Raw genomic sequence first — 23,741 nt, 5'->3', positions numbered from 1 at the left:
GGTATATCACCCAATCATCATCCATTCACATATATATCCTTGCTGTACGCTACGGATGGACATACTGACCTCTATAAACTAGTCAAAAGAATCAAGTAAACACAAAGCTTACGAGGATTTGAACGTGATACTAGGTTTTAATAACAAACAGTATTTTATAATGCTTCAGATCATGATTAATTTTAAAGGTATACTGTCACCTGTTCCAATTTTGCTTCATTTACCATGGAAAGAGAAAATCTAACCAATCACAGATTTTAAGCGGGTGGCCCCTTTTTAAAAACAGTGCCCTCACATGGGCATTTTGAATACAAAGGAATGCCCCTTTGACCATACTACAGGTGACTATACACCTTTAACCACAGTCACTTCACAAGGAGTGACAATGCTTTATCTAAACCATTAGGACATGGAAGCTGTTTGACCAATAGCTGGCGCCCTTCGCCATACATCCACATGACACATCGTGTACAGAATCAAACACTGACAAGACAAAACAGGCATACTGGTAACGTTCCATATTTTATTAGGAAGACAAAATGGAAAAATTACAATCTGAAATCAATCACTGGGTATAAAATACTCAATTCTTATTGTCATACCTCATGACACATTCCTAACAGTGGTGGCGCACTTTCAGGCTGATACTTACGTGACTGTCAAAGGTCACACAGATTACAAAGGGGCATCACTTTTTCTGCCTCATGTCACAATGAGATACTTTCCCGTTAGAAAAATTACATCTGCAATTTTTCACCAAACCATGATAAAGCTAAAACAGTCTTTTGTATTAATGCTTTGGTTTTTAATACCAGTACAATTATCCTGTGTGTTATCGCTGATCACTCACTGAGTATTGTTCACATCACTTTCCATAAATGCAGTATATCACGGTATTTTTGGCAAGTTGTGGCCCAATGTGGTGCACCACTGGCTGCTTGGAGTGTGACTTCATAATACAGTATATCTGTCTTTCAATTCTCTTGTCCACAGTGTGTGGGACTCACAATTTTGCTAATAAGGCTAATCTTACATCAACAGCATCAACATATGAACAGCATAAACTTGGCTGATACAGCCTGACAGAACAGAAAACAACAGATTTTTACATTTCTATTAATTTCACTGTATCATCATGATGCATTGAAACAAATCCTTTATTGAAGATACAGAGATTGTAAGATAATGAAATATTTGGTCCATGTTCTAAGATAGAAAGATGGGCATCACTCATTGGTTGAAGGAAGTCATGTGACTTATTTAAATACAGAAGTGTGTACTGAAAGTAGTACACACTAAAACTTAAGCAAATGAGGCCATGCACGGTCTGATAAAAAATTTGCCTGTTCTGAAGAACACTACTAGTCACATCATCATGGCAGAATCACTGCTTGACTGAGGGTGCCTTTTACAATGTATAAATCCAAACATACCCCCTAGGATGATGTTAAATTGTAACACAGCTTAGCTGGACCCAGTATGCTTCAAAACCCGGGACCATATCTGAATGTAACATTTCTGAATTCCTAGGTTCTCTTTCTGTGACTTTTGAAAAAGCTACCTGCAATGAATTAAAACTGTAGTGCGAAATGCAATTTCTCAAAATAAGACTGTCCAAGTTTGAATCTGATCTCTTCCTAGATTCATACAGGCTGATTCGTATCGCCTGTTTCCATGGCAACAACTCCCAGGTGTTTGTTTGTGAGGAAACTGTACTTTGGATCTTCAACGATACTTTGGTACACGTGGATTGGTAGAATTTCACATGGACACCTGTTAAGAAAAAAGACAGTAATCCTGAGATGTAGATCAAGTGACTACATTGTTGATATGGCTACTGTCCTAATTTCTTACCCCAAGAACTTTAAAGGTTTTCCTGCCAAGTCCATATTTCACCATCAGGTCAAAATGGTTAAAATTAATGAAACGCAACATATTCCATATGGTGTATTTTAACATAATACTGTACATTTGAAAGCTGTTGAAAAAATAAATACTGTAAACTTGATTTTTTTGGACTAAAGATGCTATAACATACCAAGCCAAGTGGGTGAAAATACATCGTGTTTTGGCTCAATACTGCTTTTTACTGACTTGGCTGATGGGGAAGTGATACAGTCTGGCAGGAAACCGGTACCTTTAAATGAGCTCCAACAAGTGGTAGATCAGAAAAGAATTGTAAAAATTTGAAAATCCGAATATCTGTCCCCGAGGCGCATTCTACCTAAAGACAATTTAGATTAAGAGTGAGGCCGAGGGCCGGTTTGTCAATTAAGGGAATCGTGAGCATATGGAATATCTGAACATCAGCAGCATTTCTGAATACGCTGTAATTTATTTTTTTTTGGATGGGAAATAGTCAAGTTGGTGATCATTTCCACATATCCATGCCGGCAGTGACTGTTGGCTGTGTACATTCAAATTGTTAATTAGTGTATTGTGATAGCTCAACTGTCCAGACAATCTTTTTCTTTGGCTAAAACTGGCAAAAATTGCCCACAATATATGGTAAGCACGCAAATTTTATCATAATTTCAACAAATCGTACTCAGGTCACTCCTAGGAACCTGCATACAAAAACGATCAGACAAGGGGATTCTCAGATAATCTTTGGAATTTTTCGACCAAACAGAGCAAAAATAGCACCAAAAAAACAATATTGCAGATTTCATACATTTTAGGACTCTAAAAATAGTCTTCAAGGCCTGGTTTCATTTACAAGTCATGGGAAAATCATATCGACAATATATATGTGCAATATCAGCTACAAAGTAAAGTACCGTACTATGAGAACATCTTTCTTAACATTAATTCACCACTCTAATCTCAATTACTGCACTTTAGACCTGAAATTTGCCACACTTGAAAGGCACTGTATTGCTATGGATATTTGAAAACATCCTGTTGCCATGGATACATACATATCAATTACCCACAATGCATATTATGTAACTTGAGTGACAACTTGGTGACCTTCTGTAATAGGCTTATCAGCAAGGCACAGTAAGTGATATTACCCACAATTCTCCTTGATTCATACACACTGAGATCACTCATTCAACTGAAGCAAATTTCTTCCGTACGCAGAACAGCTTTGTCCATATTTCAAATTTCTGATAGCAATATTTTGATGATCATTTCTTTCCCACTTTGAATAATGAGAAAATCAACTCCTTTTCCAGAGAGGAGATAGCAATTTTGTAATTTTATCAACAAATAATTTTGACAGCGGCAGCCATACACGATATTTTCAAGGAAACTAAGGGAATAAGTTGCATCTGTGTTGGCAAAAGAAAGGGTATTGATTTTTTTTAATGTTCGTAACAAAGGAAATTTGCATGTCTGACAGGTTTGATTAGACCATCTCAGTTGCTTATTTACCCTGAAAAGTGTACTATTTTAGCACCTCCGAACATCGACTTCTCATTCAATTTACCCTTGAATTTTGAACATAGTAATTTCTGAACATACTTTGAACAGATAATCTTGAAATTAAATTCTAGCTTTAAAATTGTTCAGAAATAAAAACAAAATTGAATTTGCCTTTAGCAAACGATGTCTGAGTGCACAAATCAAGCAGCATTGTGGGTAACCTCAATATCTGTGAAAAGATTTGAGTGCACTGAGTTGAAAATGTTATACGGACTGTGAGAAATGCAATGTCATCTCAGAAAATAAGGGATTACTAATACATTACCTGTTATCTGTGCGGTTGCCATGGGCAACAGCTAAAGCATCCCTCATTAGGTCATTCATGAACTCTACCATTGCCTGAAACAACATTATAGACTGTTGTGTTGAATGCATCAAGTATGATTTTTTTGCACGTCCCATTCCTTGGTCACAAAACTGTCTGGAAAATTTAGCGATTGTAAACTTGAATTTTGCACACTCATTTGATGCAGGCATATTTAGAAATTGCTGGTTAGACGTGTTCCCTTGTAAAATGATTTTTCCTTCATGAAGTTTCAGCAGTATCACATTTTGTGAAGGTTCATCAAGTTTGGGATTGATAAAACTTTAGGCAGTGCGTTTTTGACAAGACTGATGAATAGAATTCTCTCAGGTATCCATATCTTTCTAAAATACCCAACATTTTGAAATTACTCACAGCCAGTAAGACTTCCTCCATAACAGGTGCATAAGTATCTTTTGCAATTTCAGTAGCTGGTAACTTTACACCGACCTGAAAAAGTTAGATTCAAAATTGTCATTCTCACACAAAAAAATCCTGGTCACTTCCTTTCACCTCAAGTTTTTACCTCTACGTCCACCTTAAGCATTGCTGAAAACATGATTTAACAAGAAGTAGACAGTAGAAGTGTTAAATATTGCTGTAATTAGTCAGAATGGGCAATTTATCTTTTATATCGAAAAATGATTGAATGAATTTCTGTCATATTTTATGATTTGAAAGATGCATTACCAATTGTTTATCAATGTAGACTCCTTCCTTTATACCAGTCTTTGCTGAATGAAATATTTTCAAAGTTTTTTTGGAAACATTTTCTGTACCATTAGGAGACTTTGTATGTTGTAAATACAGCTCTGATGAAAAAATAACCTGTAGGTAAGATGCTTGGTAACAAAATAAATGTTGAGTCAATTTGACCATGTATCGAGTGTTCACGGTCTTACATAAGATGCAAAATGATTGTACAGATGGATTTCATTAAGGAAATGGCTGCATTTCAAGTTGTTGAAAAGCTGTGTTGGGTGCGGTGGCTAGGTGGTCCTCATTACATTCCAAATTCAAGGTCACTTATCCATCTGAGCTTTGGTAAGACTTAGATTTTTCAGTGCTAAGACTGGGACAGGGGTCGCTGTGCAAAAATTTTTGTCCTGTTAAATATTTTGCTATCAGTAGTACAAGAATACTAATGAAAACACAATGTGGTGTATGAGTGTTGTACATTTTTTCAGTGCACTGAACAATAGCATGGGGATTTCTCTGGGTGTAAATAGAAAATTTGAACTTAGCATAAAATTATGCCTCTGAATATAAATAAATCTGAATTAGTGTCAGTGGTATGATGTCGAAACTGAAAGACCTGAACTTGTGTTTAAACTTGCATGAAGGTAACTCAACCATTCTCTTTCAAAATCAGGAATAAAAATCTGGGGTCACTGTACAAATTTTGGTACTAGAGAAACAAATTACCTAAGATTTACTGACATTTGAAATTCAAAATGGCTGCCATCCCTGTGTTAACTCTATGAGAAAAATACATTTTCGATTTTCACAAAAGGTTGAAGCTTAATTTACTTCAATCTGTCCCTGAGGCACATTCTACCTTAAAAAAGTTTCAAAATCACAACCTGCTTGAGTTCTAATAAAGTTGCTTACCTCTTCACAAGAGTTCTTGACAAATTCAGCGTCAAGTGTTGACGGCAGGTACATCTGGATTGCACCACTACTCTCTTGCACTTCTGTCTTCACAGTTATTTTATTCTCATCAACACCCACGACATCAATGTCAACATCGTCGTTTTTGTCTTCTTGGAGAGACGACTGCCTTTGTTCAATTTCTTTGCACAGACTATCACAAGTTGTTAAGCTTGTAGTTGACAACCAACCTGATGATTAAATAACATTACAAACAATATGGTGAATACCAATTCCACATAAATATACATGTATATCTGAAAATTTTGTCGGTAATTTTGTTTTTCTAATACCACCATTTGCACGGTGACACTTAAAGGGACATTAGCTGTAACTTTTGACTAATTTTTCACTACTCTGTTTCAATGTATCAACTACAGAATTTTACTATAATCCGATCATCATGACCAATGCCCAGTGTCCTGCTTGCCAACACAGCCTGTGTATGTGAAATGACCATTGTTATTGTTGATAAATGTATTCTAGTCCGGACCTGAATACAAAATTTAAACAATAACAATGCAGATTATACTCATATAGGGTATATTTATGAGCTAAATATTAGGAATTTCTCCATGGTTCAGGGATTCAAACCAGAAACTGCAGATGATACAAAGAACAAACAAAATTTACAAAATGACCAAAGTTACAGCTAATGGATCTTTAATTTTTATTCTTGATTATGAAAGTGAGTGGTTGGAAGTTTCCCTCATGAAAGTTTAAATAAAATTATAAGACTTTCAGTTTTGAGGCACCTACCACTTTAAGGTAGAACGTGCCGTGGGGACAGATATTTGGACTCTCAAACTTTTCAAATTCTTTTCTGATCTACCACTTGAGGGGGCTCATTTTGATGTCCTTGGTAAAAAAAAAACTTTCACTGCCTTTGTTTTTTGAAAATCAAACACTTATTTTCTCTCATTAGAGTTAACACAGTGATGGCGACCATTTTGAATGTCAAATATTGATAAATCGCGGGTAATTTGTTTCTCTGTTACCAAAATTTGCACGGTGACCCCAAATTTTTATTCTTGGTTTTGAAAGAGAGTTGAATGATTCCTTGAGGAAACTTTGAGCAAAAGTTTAAATCTTTCATTTTTGAGGCGCTTAATGATTAGGTTAAGCAACTCTAGATACAAGAGGCATTGTAACTTTAACTACATTTGCGTAAAGTTGACTGAAGATTAACAAAACACTTTTTGTTGTTTTTTCCTTCTTGCAAAGATCTATGAGATTTTGTGTCATCTAAACTGGATGCTTGTGAAGTTACAAGAGAAATCACCCAATGAAATGGTGGTGAATTATTTTCCCGAATCAAATCAAAATCAAAATATTACGGTAATATCTTACCATTGTCACTTAGCATTTCTTGTTTACATTTATGATCTTCAACGTCTTCTTCATTTTCATCTTCTTCGCTTTCATTTTCATCATCATCATCATCGTCATCATCATCGTCATCATCATCTTCTTCTTCCTCGTCTTCATCCTCTTCCTCCTCATCATCTGCATCATCATGCATGTTGATGTCTTCATCCTTGCCTGTGCTTTTATCCGTATCAACAGTTTTTTCACATTTGCCGTCAAAACTCTCATCTGACTTCTCCTTCTCATCTGGAATAGGTCTCTCTGATTTCATCTCACCACACACATCACAGAGTATTTGCTGGGAGTTAGCTGTGTAAGTATTTATATACAACAATGTTGCTAAATGACCAAAAAAGCTGTGAACACATGGCATGGTACTGGCTGTGTCAACATTAATGTGTATACTGCATTTGTAACAATGATATGTAGCTAAATGACCAATTATGTTTTAGTGTCAAAGAGAATCATATTAGATGAATTTCAGATTATTGGGCACAGATCTGCAAATAAATCTTGGATTTGGCAAAAAAAAAAAAAACAGCTTTGGTTTTCCATCACTATATGCATTAATCCAAAGTAGCCACTCTGCTCTTTCCCTTCTGTTCAAAAAAATAAATGTAAAAAAATAACAATTTGCATATACATATGTTTCTATCAGTCAGATCATGTGTTCACACTTTAAATTTCTAAACAATGTGCTGACTGTTGTCATCTTGCCCTGTATCAGAAATACTGCTGTATGTTAACATTCTTTGTTTGTCAATTCATATATTTCTTTCATTTTTGGAGTGTCATTCAGACTATCCAAAGAGGCATTTGGATGCACGGGTGTGCAACAAAATGTGGTATAAGCCTTGGGTGACTACAAAATGCTAATTACCTTCATCAGGAATGGAGTATCCATGTCTCCGACACCATATCATGATACTTTTGACACTCCACACATCTTGATCTGTCCACTTTTCAGATAGTTTCACAATCTCTTGAAGCGTTTTCCTGACTTTAGCGGCTCTCTGCCACTCTGCAGATCTCCGTTTCCCGATGTGCCAGCCACGATACTGCTCCACAGAGGTGACACAAAATGGCGCTTCCTGTTGGACTTGATAACCCAGGATACGAATATTGGTTAAGACACAGAGAATCTGTTGCTATTCTTGGCACACCATAGTCTCATTTTGACAACTTGTACATGAAAGCCATGAAAAGCAAATCTACATCTATATTGTCTGACATAACTCATCCATTATTATAACATAGTAACTTCACTAAACTGACGTCTGGTACCAGACATCATTCAATTAGGTGCTGCGCAAACAGGTTTAGGAATACTTCTATGCCCTCAGCAGTAAGGATTCTTCACCAATTTTCTACCAGGTGAAAATCTCATCGTCGAGATTGCTACTGTCATTTTAAATTGTACTGTTGTTGATAAACAAGTGCTGTGTTTGTTTTCTGGGACTGTGCTTGTAATGTTTGTCACCTTGTACTTATCTTTCATGAATTTTTCTGTGTGCACCACACCATATTTCCATTTTATATTGGATTAACCCTTTGCACCCTGACCCCCTGGTACTCTATGACATCATCGGACATTTATGTCAGAGCCGAGTTCAAAGGGTTAATAAAGGATAATAATAACAAATATAGGGCAACACTGAAGACTAGTTCCAATGATTGACAATTCTACATATCCCAATAATCCTAGGGGGTCAAGTTACTTCATAAAGCTTGAGAGGCCCCCTAGCCAACCTGATTGCTTTCATAATTTTTACTCGCCACTAATCTGAGGGATCAAACAAAAAATGTTCATAAACTGACTTCAAAAATTGCAATTTCAAAACAAAAGTATGAAAGATGAAACACAAATTTTACTTTCATCATGAAAATTTTCCACTGCATACTCTAAAACATGTAATCCTAGCAAATTGCTGATTAGACATTTTCAACTTTCTTTGAACAAGTTGATTGAACATAGAAAAGTCTATTTTACATGATATTGTTTGCCTCCATGCAATGGCACTATTTTGACTATATTGTTTAGGATTTGAATGCTTGGGGTCAAATTCACCTATCTTAGAACTCAAAACTGATATTTTGTTGGTAAACCCTTCACATGAAAATTCTGAATTTTACTGATTCTTACCTCTGTCTTTCTTTATCAAGGGGTTCCTTTTGACAAGATGGCAGACTAGCTCTTCAAAGGAAGTCACATGATCAATGCTGAAACAACAAAATTGACAACATCTTTTCAGATTTTAATCACAAGACATTACAACATTCTAATGGCAAATACACTTTTTAACCTGTTCACCCCAATTATACATAAATAGGTCCACACTCACCACTGATAACAATGGGTTTGGGCTAAACCATAGTGGTGATAGGGTTAAAGCTCCACTTGCTGTTAAATTTCAATGTACTTTCCTGTAATTTAGTTGTTAGTCAAACAGTTCTTGTGTTCCACTCTCAAAATAAACCGAAATGTCTCGTGTTCACCCAGTCCACACAGCTTGCATACAGTATATGTACTGTGTTATTGTACTTTTGACACCTGACTTCAGTCCAAACTAAAATTCATACGTCAAAACTGCAAATTGTACTCAGCGTGTTGTGATGACAATGCCTTTACTGTGTACAAGGTCCATTCACTCTAAATCACCAAAAATTATAGGGTTAATGTGCAGCATCTCGGAAGCTGTTATCCTATTGGTTGTTGATATCTTACTGTTATAATTGAATAATACAAATAGACTCCCTAAGTTGCTGTGAATGGTGACAATTGACCAATCAGGTATAACATTCCGAGCACACTGCATATCAGCAGAAAATTCTAGGGCTTTCAAGGACTTTTTAAGCATTTTTGAAGGACATATTAAGGTCCAAAATACCAATTTTCCAGCTATTATTTTTTCCACTATTTCCATTTTACAAATCAGATTTATGATTTCACAACTGATCATCTTCTCATTTTTGAAAATTCTTGGTGGAATATTAGTTTTCCGGGACTTCCCGGACTCAGTGTAATTTTCAAGCACTTTTCCAGGACTATCTAGGCTTTAAAATTCAAGGACTTCATGGAGTGTACAAACCCTGTTTGTAATTCAATAGATGTTACGGAAAAGAATAAGATAACTATTTGTTTTATTGAATAAAATAAACTCATGAAAATATTATTAAAAGTCTATACAGCTAAGGAGTCAAATCACTGTCTTTCCTTTTTGATATTTTATTATTTGAAAAGTTCTTGAGCCTCTCAAACACTTATATTACCCATACATGAGCTCAAACTTGGGATTTAGGATTTTTATTGATACCTAGTCAGGGCTCGAAATAATATTTTTCCCTGGTAGTCCACTTGGGCTACCATTTTCTGAAGTTGGTAGCCCAGTGACAATGGCTGGTAGCCCATGCATATTTTAATTTAGGGATTTTTTTCATTAACAAGAGAAGAAAAAGCTATTTTTCAAGATTCTGCCCATGAAGTGAATTTGTTAGTCATTTGGTGTGACTACTTGCACACCTTTATTACCCAAAGGAAACTGGTATAATTGACGACAGTGACACTAAAAAGTTTGGTGACCAATCATTGTATTGACAACCCGTTTCATTCTCAGAGCTGCATGCCAATTTTGATAGTCGTCATGGCAATGACCACCACCTTCTCAGCAGGGCTAAAACAGACCATTGGCTTTCTGTAGTAGGGAGGAGTTTGTGATTGATACATTTTGATGAAAATGCAATGAGAATACATTTTCATTGGCTATCATTTTCTGTGCCTGTCATCCAACTACATCAGTTGAGATATTGAAACTTTAATGCAAAATTCCATTGTAAGGTCGTCTTTGCAATTTTCAGAACAAAGTCATAGTCTGGCCTTACTGTGTCCAGCATTTAGCTCGTCCAAAAGTGAAAAACCGGACATGCCACGCCAAGTACTGACTGAATTTTATGTCCCAGGCTTTGGTAGCCTATGTGGGCTACCATTTCATGGACTTTGGTAGCCCCAGGGAAAAGTTGATAGTCTGTGGACACGGGACTACGCTAATTTCGAGCCCTGCCTAGTGACAATGTTTGCCTACAACTGGTGGATACAGACGATTTTAGATTCTTGTCAAGATACCCTAACAACAAATGTTCAAAGAACCCTGATAATTACCTTTTGATTGCTGATGAAAATTCATATTTAATCTGTAATTACAAGAATGTATTCCTAGATGATATATACTATTATTTTGATTTCCAATGAATATGACATTTTGTATATAAAAAGGTAAAATTTATGAGACTGTTAGTCATTCTAATTCTATTATTGGGTGGTATCTCAAGATTAATTCTAAAAATCAGAATTGTTCATACACCACTTACTTGATTGTTGAAGCTGTTGCTAAGCAACCAGTTTCCAGCTTTTTCGCCACAGTATCCATGGGTAATCTCGGGCCAATGATGGTTGTTGTTGGTTTCACTGCTGCAGTAACCTTGGCAACAGGTATAGTTGACATCGCAACCTTTGATGTTGCAGCATGTTCCAATGTTGCTATGGAAGATGAAGTTGGTCGGAGAAAAGATGTCTTTGTTAGTTTTATCACTTGTGGCGTTGTCTTCTGATCTGTGTCTTCAGCATCATCAGCATTGGCGCTCACTGGCTTGATTGCGTGTACCACCGGTTTCGTCAACACCAGCTTGGTACCGATCGGTTTACTAGTTGATGGAGTAACAACTGTCTTGGCCACCACGTTGGTTACAGAGCTTGATGATGGTGTCAAGCTCGGTGACACTTGTTTGATAATGGTGGTCACACTTCCTCCCATGGATGTCCTCGCTTGGTTTCCAAAAGCAACAGCTGTTGTTGCCTGGTTACCAACAGTTGCTGTTGCCTGGTTGCCAAGATTAACCGATGTTGTTGCCTGGTTACCAACGTTGACAGCTGTCTTTGCCAGTACAGAAGTTGGTGACTGCGCTGATAAAGCTACCGTAGAGGCGCTTGATGGAAGGGAACTTGCCGGGGATAGCTGAACTGTTGTCTTGGTTACAGCGGGCGGTGACATCATCACTCTCTGTGTTCCAGTTTGTGCAGTTTTTGCTGCTAATGTTTGTGGCTTAGATACTGGCATGGTCTGTTGGATTTGAACAATGCTTCCGGGATGAATTCCGGGAATATTGGCTCCTTGTGGAATGAGAATCACATTTCCTGGTGGTATTGGAAATGCTCCCCGTACCTGAACAGTCTGTCCTCTGCTTTGTGGTGTTTGACTCCTGACCTGTGGACTTTGACCTTTACCCTGTACCGTTGTAGCAATTCTCTGAATTCCGGTTGTGGCTTTCCCAGCTGTGATTTGACTTGGGGCTGTCAGCCTCTGTATCTGACTAGCTCCACCACGAGGCCTTACAGCTTGTGATGTTATTTGCTGGCTGACTGGGGCAACTAGTCGTTGTCCTGCCCCCTGCGAGACGGGAGCCACCAATCGTTGTGCTGTTGTTTGGGAGACCGGAGCAACCAACCGCTGTCCTGTTGCCTGGGTAACTGGAGCTACAAGTCGTTGCCCTGTGGCTTGAACCAGTGCTTGATGGGGAATTAAGATCATCTTCCCTTGTAAATTAGGATCCGTTGATTTCGCTGCTATGAAATACTGGGTTCCCATGGTGACCCCTGGTGCTGTCATAGTAACACCCGCTGGCATGGCAATAGCTGTTGGCATGGCAACTTGAGGTCTTGGCTGTGGTGATGTAATGATAGATGCCTGACCTTTGACCTTGCATGGTGGTGATGTTACCTCCATTTTGACACCAGGTGTCGCCGACCTTGCTGTCGTGGCAACTGTACTGCGAGGCAGTGATAAACTTGGAGTCAATTTCACCACAGCTGAACTTTGGGAAGGAAGTGGAGAAACAACTGTATTGTCACTTTTTGATTGAGGAATGTTACTTGTTGACGACAGACCAACGCCTGTACTCTGTCCTGACATTTCAACTTTGCCCTGGTTGATTCGAACTTTAGTTGTCATGGCACCACTTGTTGCTGTGGTAACAGCTACACTGCCAGTTGTTGGACTTGTCTGCGATGAAAGCATGACAAAGCTTCCGGATGCATTGACGGATCTCACTGGGTTGACTTTTGTTTGTGATGTCTGTGGAATGACAGCAGTTGTGACGGCAGTACCACCGACTGCGTTGTTTGAATTACCCTTGGTGCAACTGATAGGACCCAGCGGTGGCATGGATAAAGTTCCCGTTGCCGTGATTGCTTTGCTGGTCAGTTTTGATCCGTTTTGAGCAATCTGACTTTGCGACTCATTCACACTTGACGCCTGTAACTTCGTAGCTGCTTGCACCGTAGATTTTGTCTTCGGAGAGCATAACTGCTGAGCTGCTGCGATTCTGGCAGCGATTTGTGCCGCAGTTGGCGCTTGAGTTGCAGCTACCCCTGACGCATCTTCAGATTCATCAGCAGACTTCAATTCTTGAGAATCGGAATGCTGTATTGTCACTTCCTTCATGCCACTTTCCGCTTTGCCTTCAGTTTCATTTTCTTGTGTTGCCGGTTTGGCCTCACCACTTTCATGATCTTCCACGGAATATCTGTCTAATTCCACATCCACAACCTGAAATCATGGAAGCAGAGTGATATAAATCTATGGCATATATGGCATTGTACAGGGAATGTGCAACTGTAAATGACATATGTGCGGAATATTTGATATTGTAAATGGAATCTGCCACATTAACTGACATACTGTATGGAATATCCCACATTGTACATGGAACGCACCACAATACTTGACGTAAAATGACAGAATGTGTATTATAGGATATCAGATTTTGTACATGGATTGTGCCACTGTACCTGATACAATACCTAAAGTATCTGACAATGTACATGGAATATGCTACAGCCGTACCTGACATAGGATGTGGACTATAAGTCATTGTGTATGCAATGTGTGAGAGTCCCAAATATAATATGTGGAATATCTGACTTTTTACGTGCAATATGCTACAGAAGTACCTGAAACAAGGTGCTGACATTTTTAAATGGAATATGCCGTAGTCCATGACTATGGTATCATGTGAGAAATATCTGACATTGTACATGGAATATGCCATAGCTGTGCCTGGGCTGACATTAATATATGAAATATCTGACATTGTATATGGGATATGCCACAGTCCCTGACATAATGAGTGAAATATCTGACATTGTACACAGACTGTCCCACACTATCTGATACCGGTATGTCATATTACACATACTGATAGTCCTACCTTACTAAGGTAGAATGCGACAATAAAATCTCAAATTTCTACATTTCTTTTGATATACCACTTGTGGGGGCTCATTGTAAAGCTCTTGGGGAAAGAAAAACTTTCACAGGCTTAGTTTTTCGAAAATCCAAAATTTAATTTTTCCCCCACAGAGTTAACACAGGAATGGTGATCATTTTAATTTCAAATATCGCAAAATGTTGGATAATTTAGCTGGTTTTGCTAGTTCCAACCTTTGCACGGTGACCCTCAATTTTCATTGTTGATTCGAATGGTTGAAATCAGAATGGTTGAAAGTTTCATTCAGGAAAGTTTCAGCAAAAGTTTAAGTCTTTCACTTTTGAGGCGCGTACTACCTTAAGCATGGAATGTCACCCACAGTACACAAAATATCAATAAAAGTACCACAAACTGTTTGGTAATCTTTTCATAAATTCCACTGTTGAATATCTTTTGTTTGAATTTTGGAATTTTGTAACTGTACAGATGCTAAATCAGTGTGAAATCACGGCAAGACAGACAAATACTGAATTTGTGTCATTTTTGTATTACAATTCATTATCATATACCTATATTCACGTGCCTGTGTAAAGCTATGGGAGAAAGCTCCCTCAGATCCGTGCATTTTTTTTACGTATCACGCCCCGGCCCGGTGCCCAAATATGGGCAATCGCGTGCATTTCTGAACTATCTCGATTCTAGTTACTACGCGCGTTGCTATCCGCAAACGTTCCATTCGTACACACAAAGCCAGCGCGAGATTTGGAAAACGTATGCTCGCTCAGATCGTAGTGTGCGTGGCAACAGTGGAGCCGCGCCGGTAACATCGGCTTTTATTTCTAAATTCTTGTGAAATCCTGTGTATACTAAGTGCGTGCCTGTTCAGTATAAATTACAAGAAACTGACATCACGCTTTTGTCCTTCTTACACCTCGATTTCAGCCTTGATCTCTGTTGGTCACGTAATAGTACGCATATTGCTTTGCGCGTTCTAGAATTCTGCAGGTAAACAAATGACGTCATTATGTATGTCAATCCGCGACGGGAAGCGGCCATCGTATTTATGAAAAACTGACACAAATGGCGATGAATTTTTGATATCGCACGCATTTTTATCTTCTAAACAATGTTGAATATTATGTAAACTACATATTTATCGTTCCATAAGGTATATGATAAAACCTTTACGGCCCTGATACGGATTTTGCGGCCCTTGGTCGTACGGCTAACGGGCCCCGCACGCTCGGGCCCTTCCGCCGTTCGACCTCGGGCCGCAAAAGCCGTATCAGGGCCGTAACAATTCATTACCATCCTAAGACTTGTGTTTTCATTTAATCCATCTGGAACCCCCTAAGACTTCAAGTCATACTACCAGAATGAGAATTTGACCCACTACACCACAGGTGCAACTGAAATACTTACTGTTTCTGCTCCCAGAGTTTGCAATCCTGTGTAGGTTCTGTCCAGCTGTAAAGTAAGTTCAATAAATGTATAAAAACCAAATCTAGCTGCATCAAGATCACTTCATAAAAAGTAAAACTATGTGTTCTAGAATATTTCTGAACACTTCAAGTGTGCAAAACAACACTACAGTGTCATCAACAACAACAACTAGTTCAGAAGAACTATATTGTGGTCCCAACTAGAAATAACTACTATATTTAAGCAATAATGTACCCCCTTCTGGCCCATAATCGACGGCAGCAAACTTGGAACAACATAATGTATGAGGCGGAGCCGAGTACATTATGGACAGCAAAGTTTGCTTGAGACCATTATGGGCCGGGACGGGGTACATTGTTGCTATTATTTTATAGTTTTGGCAATGCCAGTGAATTTGTAGATGTAGAAAACATCTTGGGGCAATAACAATATATAAATATGTACCTTGAGGTTATGAATGATGTCCACTTTCTTGTTTCGTTGATCCAAGAAATGCAACTGTACCCTGACTGGAAATTCACCCCATCCTCGTCTGGTCAGATGAAACGGAGGTTCACTACAACAAGACAAAACAATGACATCATCAGAACAATTGTACCAATGCTGATGATTACCAATGACATTACACCTCTATCATTAAACTTTTCAAGCAAAAAAAATTCATCTGAAATTATTGACGAGACTTTCGTAAATAAACCGGACAGGAAATGGCAAAATTAACACTATGTTACCACCAATATACAACAAAATTTGTCTGAATTTTTATTGGCAGCAACAAATGTTTCACGTAATTCTTACAAATCTGCGATCATGATACAAACTATCTGCACTACCTACACCACTGTAATTGGTGTTTATGGTCCACAATACTCATAGAAGCTGCACTGCAGGTTTACTGAACAGCGCCCTCAACTTCTTTAAGCTTTCTGTACTCTGATATCTACTTAAATGTGTAATCTGCAAACAACTATGTTAAGTCAAAGTTTGACAAACCACTGAGTTATCAAATGGCATGGACAGCATATTTTTGCACTCTATATCTGTACTTATTGTCACCTACATATTTCTGTTTCTATCCAACTGATTTGAATATTACAAATGGAACATAACACTCAAAAACACAAAATTTGTGCAGATAGATTGACAGAAACAACACAAGATAAAGAACGAGCTGTGATTGTCATGTGGTTAGAAATCAAGCAATCTGCTTCATTAGGATGGTTCATGTTCAAAACTGATTCATTTGTTCAGAAACTCACCTGACTTCAACGAGATCATTTGGTCTGTAACTTGGATGTAAAAAGAACCACACTTTCTTCACAAAGTGGTCAATACGAGGTTCCTATTAAAGATATACATATCAATGTCATTATATTTTGTATTTTATGTCATTATTGCTGACATAAAAAAATCCAACATTAAACTTCCCAATCAGTTTTAAAATGTTTGTAAAACGTAAATCATAAAAAATATAGAAACTAATCATAAGCTAAAAATATACAAAACAGGCAATCACTGTTGCTTTCTGAAGATAACTGTCGGTCGTGGTGACACGCCATGAATTCAATTTACACATAAACAAAATAACTACGTATCTGACCTCTAGCGGGCCTCTGACATAAACCATCCACTTGTGGGTTGAGGGATCATTTTCTTCTCGTTTGTCAGGAGCAATGTACCTGCAAACAATAAATACTTATTTAATCACTAAACAACTATGTAATACAGGAAAAGTAAAAGAGGTCATGACTAGCTGAAGAGAAAATAACATTGTCATATACTAAAGAGGACAATTTTTTACGATATATGCAATGACTTACTTGGATATGTTTCCCACAACAATTCTTTTCTTCACATGAAATCTCGATGGTCCAGATGATAAGGAAGAAACTGATTGCGGTGACAAACTTCTTGGCACAATTCCAAATGTGTCCTAAATTATAGAAAAAATTTTATCAATAACAATTCAGATTCAGAATTTCTGTCGCAGATTTGTCTCTTAATCTAGTGAAAAAATTATTACAGTCTATAAAAGGAAAAAAAAGAATCGTCCGTACATTTCCTTGGTTACGAGGACCTTTGACCCCAGTCACTTTGGTTACAAGATTGTCTTTATCTTCTGTTTCCATTTTCTCTTCCTCATCAGAGTTGACTTGTTTGATGATGTCACCAGTCATGTCAGTATTTGCTGTCTCCATGGTTACACTGTATGCAGAGTCACATGGTTGTTCAGCTACCGATGACTGGATGCCAGTCGACTGTCCAAGGACTTTTTTGACCGCCGGATGAAGACTTGATTTCTCATTTGTGGAGGGTTGTTTCTGATTGAATAAGCATTTAATAACAAATTTACTTGAAAGAAATCAATAATATAATAGTAAAATTAACTGATTTAATGGATAATCTTCAAGTCAGGTGTTTCCTAACATGATGCACTGCACATTGTCGGCATTCAAGCAATGGAGGTTCTTCAACAAGGGTTATACAACACTCCCAGCAGAGTTGGCACTCTTAGCTTGCTCACACCTCTGCGACAACTTAAAAAAATTGCAATTTTTCATATCACATTTCCGTAAAACAAATATTGATAGGGTATGATAATTTAACAGAAAAGTTACCTGTCTTTATTTGAAAATGAAATTAAAATAAAAAAAACATACGTATTAACTTGTTACAGATCATGTTTGGGGAAATTGTGTGAACCTGAGTTCTTTTAGCGTTTCCTTGGTAATATGAGGCAGAAATAGCTGGAGGAGCAAACGTCTGAACAAAAGTTCCCATTTCTTTTGATCATGTATCCCAAATTATAGAGAAAATTCTATCGATGGAAAAGAAACTTCAAAATTGCAGGTTATAAAATTCAAAGGCATTATAGATAGCTGAAAAAAAACTTCAAACAAAATGTCACAATTTGAAATCTGATTGCTGGATTCAGAGGCATTGTTCATGAGCCCTTGCTGTCCTAATTTACCTGTGACAATGCTGTTAGCCTTGTTAGAGCGCCACCAGTGGTGGAACTCTGCAAACTGCTCTGCTCAAACAAAGTCCACTGTATGGGGGTTAATTTTCTCATACTATGCAAAGTCGATCATGACCTCGCATAATGCTGTGAATGCATAACCGAGGCATACAAAATTACCTAGCTTTATGCTGTTTTTGTTTGCAAGTTTGTAAAAGCTGTTATCATTTCATTTGCATATCTTTCTGGTAGCTTCCTGATTTTTTATTCTTGATTGTCAAAGAGAATGGTTTAAAATTTTCTTTAGGTAAGTTTGAGCTAAAGTTTAAATCTTCACTCTCAAGACGTATAATGCAACTTAAATGCCTACCTCTCCGTTGGGTTGCTGCCCAGGCATCCCATAATATGTAGCAACAACACAGGCTCTCAAACGATCCAACATTGAACGAACTTGATGAATTCGCTGTGAAGGTAGACAAAAAATAAAATACATCTGTAACATCAATTGTTTGCATGAACTCAAACAGAGTTTACTTAGACATACACAAGTGCATGTGGATGATTTTTTCTGTACCTACAATGCAAATAAATACTTTTTGTCAAACTATCCTTCAACTTGCAAACTAAGATATTCAAATGATTCATATAACAAAAAACTTGATAATCTCACCTGATCAATCAGTTCTATTTCTTGTTCCTTTTTCTTCATTTCAACACCAAACTGCTGCCTTATAATGGTCTCAATTCTCTTCACAGTGGCCTCCTTAGCTGTGTGATTTTATCAAAATAATTCTAAGACAATTTTTACAACCACACATAATGCACAATTCATGTTTTTACATTTCTTCAATAAAGACAAAAAACTTTACCAATGTTTATTTTGGGGTGAATATTTGCAGATTTATATAATTTGATCAAAAGTTCCATATACTGTACCCTAAATAGAAAACAACTTAGATAAATGGTTTTTGGAATAATTATCGATCAAAATTCAACAGATTTCACTTCTCAAAAAGAACAGCTGATATTTTGTTATAATTTGAATAAATCTGAGACAGGGCATCCATGAAAATGAACAAATAAATGTGAAAGCAATCACAAATGAGGTATCAGGAGCATTTCATGCGATTTCATTTTCAAACTTTCAAAGTAACTGTTGCAATATTGTTTTTCAACATGCAAATCAAATTTTGACTCATTATGAGTTGTGAATATTCATAAAGTTGCATGAATATTCATAAATATCGATGAATATTCATAAATCACAATCCGCACACACCACATACTTGTCAGCAATACTCAGGGAAAGATAAGAGGTATTTTGCACAACTTACCACCTTCTTCAATGAGGCGTTGCCGCTTTCTTGGAGTACCATTGTCCAGATAGTCTGGATCCTGGTCATCTGTTCTGTGTTTACTGGCCATTGCTGTCTTGACTTTGGATTCTAATCTGTTGGCAAAAGTGGTTAGACAGTATATTCCTGTAAGTGTCTCCTCAAAGCTAACATTTTATGTAGGACAGACTCAAAAGATTTCTCTTTCACCTTTCCAGTGCTGTAATTTTTCCCTCAAAATTTTAGTGCAACATTTGACCAATTTTTATGATTTTTTTTCTGAGTCTTTTAATAATTTTGGACAAAATGGACATCATGTTTTATTGGCTTCAGTTCCTAAGCTAAATTTTGACAAAAATCTGAAAAAATTGACCGGGATATATTTTATAAAGGCGACAAAAATTGACTTTGACGATCAAAGGGTTAATTAAAGAAAATGTTACATATTACATGTATTAAATAGGGCTGATTCAAGGAAATTTAGAAATTCCTTAGCCAGTACTAGTGACTCCTATTTTTGTTCTTGATTTTGAAAGAGAATGGTTGAACGTTTCCTTATGGAAAATTTGTGCAACAGTTTAAGTCTAGATGTATGATGAATCAAGAGTTTGGTTTTGTGGATTTGGTATAATTAAGCTGCAATGATGTAATGTAACTCATTGATTTATCCCATTTTTTCCACACAAAACCTTGCGGAAAACTAAGGGCTGCATCAATGGAGCAGCTTCATCTGCATATCCAAGTTTTATTGGATTTGGAGTATAGCACTGAACAGCATTACACAGTCCCTTGCTTTTGTCCATTTCAGTATTATCAATATCTGACACTACTTCCTGTAGTCACATTGAGCTATGGGACGCCACACTATGCCTGAAGCACAAAGACACCTGTACCACAGTCCCTCCAGCACTAAAATAGCGGGACAGTGCCAGTCAGAAAACCTGATATCCACTCCAGGCCATGATGTGACGGACTCTTCTGGCACTACGTCCAAGCATGAAGCTGATATTGGTGGCCTAAGCAAATAGTGGTAAAACCACCTATAGCTGATGGAGTATCTTCTATCCATGGCTGTCTGACGGAACATTAATATCTGAGTATGGAAGCAGCATCTCCATGGTCTTGGCCACAGTCAGTTGTGGTTCAATATATGGGGAAGGCTGATGTGTATTATAAAGCATTTGAAAGAGAGGAAAGAGAGGCCCATCCTTCTAATGCACACATTGGCCATGGCCATGTATTGAACCACAAGTGACTGTGATCTGAGCAGTAAGAATGAGGTTGGAAGAACCACAACTCTTGGTTCTAAACATGTTATGGTATTTCTGACAATTAGTTAAAAATGAAAAACAAGTGTGTCAGGGAGGTCAAAATAATAAGCAAACTATCTTCTCCAATTTCAGAGTGATGCTTTCGACTGCAGCAACAAAATGACAAGTTGAAATAATAGCCTAATAGGGAAGTTGCACGTGTACTAGTGTCACTGCACCATGGGCTGTTGCTGCAGTTTCATAGTCCCGCAACTCCTCTTGAAGATTGCTGTGTGCCCCACCTCCCCAACACAAAATATCTTCAAGGGGAGTTGCTGGGCCACGAAACTGCAGCAACATGGACAGTACAGGCTCAGTAATTTGAGTGCTATCTCGGGCAGACTGTCGCATAGATCGTGGGGTGAACGCGCTTGGCCAGCCAGTAACTGCTCTGCACGCCAGAGAAAAGCCAAGCAACTAATCTATGTACGCATCGGGGGTACGCATGTGTACATTGGTCATAATATTTTCATATTTACCGTAGTGCTACACATATCAAATCTCATGCAAACCGAGCTCTGTAGTACCAGCTATACTTAGGCTCTTACTGGCCAACACACACGATCTATGATTCGCAAACAAACGTACAGTCGGTCATCGGAGCTAAGACACTTCCCCGAATCATTACTAGCTTGTGGCACTACGCTGCATGCTGTAAATGGTGTGCAGGCCGAGAAGCGTGCGACAAAAAAGAGTCTCAGATCACGCAGCTCATTCGGTCGGATGCACAAATTCGGGAGAACAACCCACCTAGCTAGCTCACCCACTCAGAATGCATTGATAACTGGGAGAACAAAATGATTTGATGCAAAAAATGACCGATATGCCCTTACCAGATTCTGGTCAAACTCATTGCGTGCTTGAAATATTCATTCACGTTTCAACACTCTGACGATTTTCAGTATGATATTGGAAGCCGCCATATTAGATAAGGCCCTCCAACTTGGTTAATAAAGTGAAGCGTATAAGATTATCAGCAACTTGGGCAGCAATGTCTTTTTCTTTCACCGAAAAAAGCTTCGTTTACAGAGAAAAGAGAAAATATGAACAATGCCTATAACAAAAGACATAACGGACAAAACTCAAATTAAATATCAAGAGGAGAAAAAAAGAAACCGGCTTTAAATTAGGTGATATCAGACAGGGAACAATGCCAGACAGGATGATGTGGACTATAATAAGGTACTGGACACAAATTACAGGGGGGGTGGGCCGGTGTTTTTGGGGGTGGGTCGCCATTTTTCGCGCAAGCGTTTTTGAAGGGTCATAAAATTTTGTGCAAGCCTATGGGGGAGGGTCACCTTTTTTCATGCATCAAAGCTGAAATTGCATGTGCACGTTATGGAATACTGAAAAAAGAAAAAATACCTCCTGGCACTTTCATTTTCTGCCATTACCATTTTCGGCGCGCCCTTCGGGCGCAAATTTCAGGTATAATAAACAATGTATTGATGATCCAAGCAGCCACATGATTTTAGTTGTCATGATTTCTACTTATTCAACACTATTGTGCATAACTGTCCCCTATAATAACTCTTTCAATAACAATTTGGGAGATTACTTATTTGACATCATTCTCCCATTGACAATACATTGGGTATAGGTCGGTGTCAAACGTTCATGTCGCTGTATGTACATTTTTTAATTTTTTGAGGACATTGACAGAATACAAACTGTTCAGAATAGTGCATAGTGTCATCAAAAACAACTGGAAGCTTCAGGTCGAACAACTTTTGAATAACAACCTATAATAACCTATGAGTTATTTGTAGTTTCCTCATAGCCTACAATGTATAGTGAATCAACATTTTGGTGAATTCCAAAATCAAATTTCTTGCACAACCATTGACTTGAAACCACTCTAGTCTAATCATGAATATTAATACTAATAATTAGGTGTACATAAATGCACAGGTTTACCAAGTTTTGTATTGGAAAAAAATTATTCATAGTTTCATCATAGACTGCCATGTATAGTGAATGGACATTTCAGTGAAATTCCAAAATCAAATTTCTTGCACACCCATTGACTTGAAACTACTCTAGTCTAATCATGAACATTAATACCAATAATCAAGTGTACATAAATGCACAGATTTTCCTATTTTTTATTGGAAAAAAATTATTCATAGTTTCATCATAGACTGCCATGTATAGTGAATCGACATTTAAGTGATATGCCAAAATCAAATTTCTTGCACAACCATTTACTTGAAACCACTCTAGTCTATCATGAACATTAGTACCAATAATTCAGTGTACATAAATGCACAGATTTACCTATTTTTGTATTGGAAAAAAATTATTCATAGGGTTTCACCATAGACTGCCATGTATAGTGAATCAACATTTCGGTGAAATTCCAAAATCAAATTTCTTACACACACATGGACTTGTAACCACTGTAGTCTAATCAAGAACATAAATATCAATAATCAAGCATACATAAATACACAGATTTGCCAAGTTTTAAATTTAAAAAAAATTATTCATAGTTTCTTCACAGACTACAATGTATAATGGATCCACATTTCATGCGAAATTCCAAAAACAAAGTTATTGTACACAGATGCACGTGTTACCACCCTCTTCTAATCAAGCACAATTATGTCAATTATTCAGGGTCATATATACACAAATAGTGCATATTTTTAATTCTGAAATTTTTTTTTTACAGTTTT

The 23,741-nt window shown here is 37.5% G+C and overlaps 1 protein-coding gene across 1 annotated transcript; it reads right to left on the bottom strand.

Annotated features, from left to right (window-relative positions):
- Positions 1-503: 503 nt before the first annotated feature.
- LOC139121517 (YEATS domain-containing protein 2-like) lies at positions 504-22,016 on the bottom strand. The gene is made up of 18 exons (XM_070686471.1): positions 21,894-22,016; positions 19,751-19,866; positions 19,087-19,184; positions 18,787-18,879; positions 17,515-17,778; positions 17,278-17,390; positions 17,058-17,136; positions 16,717-16,799; positions 15,902-16,013; positions 15,437-15,481; positions 11,120-13,353; positions 8,898-8,974; positions 7,635-7,853; positions 6,737-7,063; positions 5,348-5,577; positions 4,112-4,186; positions 3,698-3,771; positions 504-1,773 (listed from the first exon to the last, which is right to left on the bottom strand). The coding sequence occupies exons 2-18, from the start codon at positions 19,839-19,841 to the stop codon at positions 1,644-1,646; spliced, it is 4,344 nt and encodes a 1,447-aa protein (XP_070542572.1). The 5' UTR covers positions 19,842-19,866; positions 21,894-22,016; the 3' UTR covers positions 504-1,643.
- Between the last annotated feature and the right edge of the window lie 1,725 nt (positions 22,017-23,741).

The sequence above is a fragment of the Ptychodera flava genome, chromosome 2 (genome assembly GCF_041260155.1).
Source record: "Ptychodera flava strain L36383 chromosome 2, AS_Pfla_20210202, whole genome shotgun sequence".
Classification (NCBI taxonomy): Eukaryota; Metazoa; Hemichordata; class Enteropneusta; family Ptychoderidae; genus Ptychodera; species Ptychodera flava.
This window is presented reverse-complemented; position numbering and strand designations above follow the sequence as displayed.

What these genes read in the sequence shown, in the direction of transcription:
- LOC139121517 (XM_070686471.1), bottom strand. Translation starts at nt 19,841, where the DNA reads ATGGCCAGTAAACACAGAACAGATGACCAGGATCCAGACTATCTGGAC. An exon ending in ACGCCTCATTGAAGAAGGTG is followed by an intron (nt 19,185 to 19,750) that starts GTAAGTTGTGCA and finishes AAAATCACACAG; the next exon opens with CTAAGGAGGCCACTGTGAAG. An exon ending in GGCAGCAACCCAACGGAGAG is followed by an intron (nt 17,779 to 18,786) that starts GTAGGCATTTAA and finishes TTATTCAATCAG; the next exon opens with AAACAACCCTCCACAAATGA.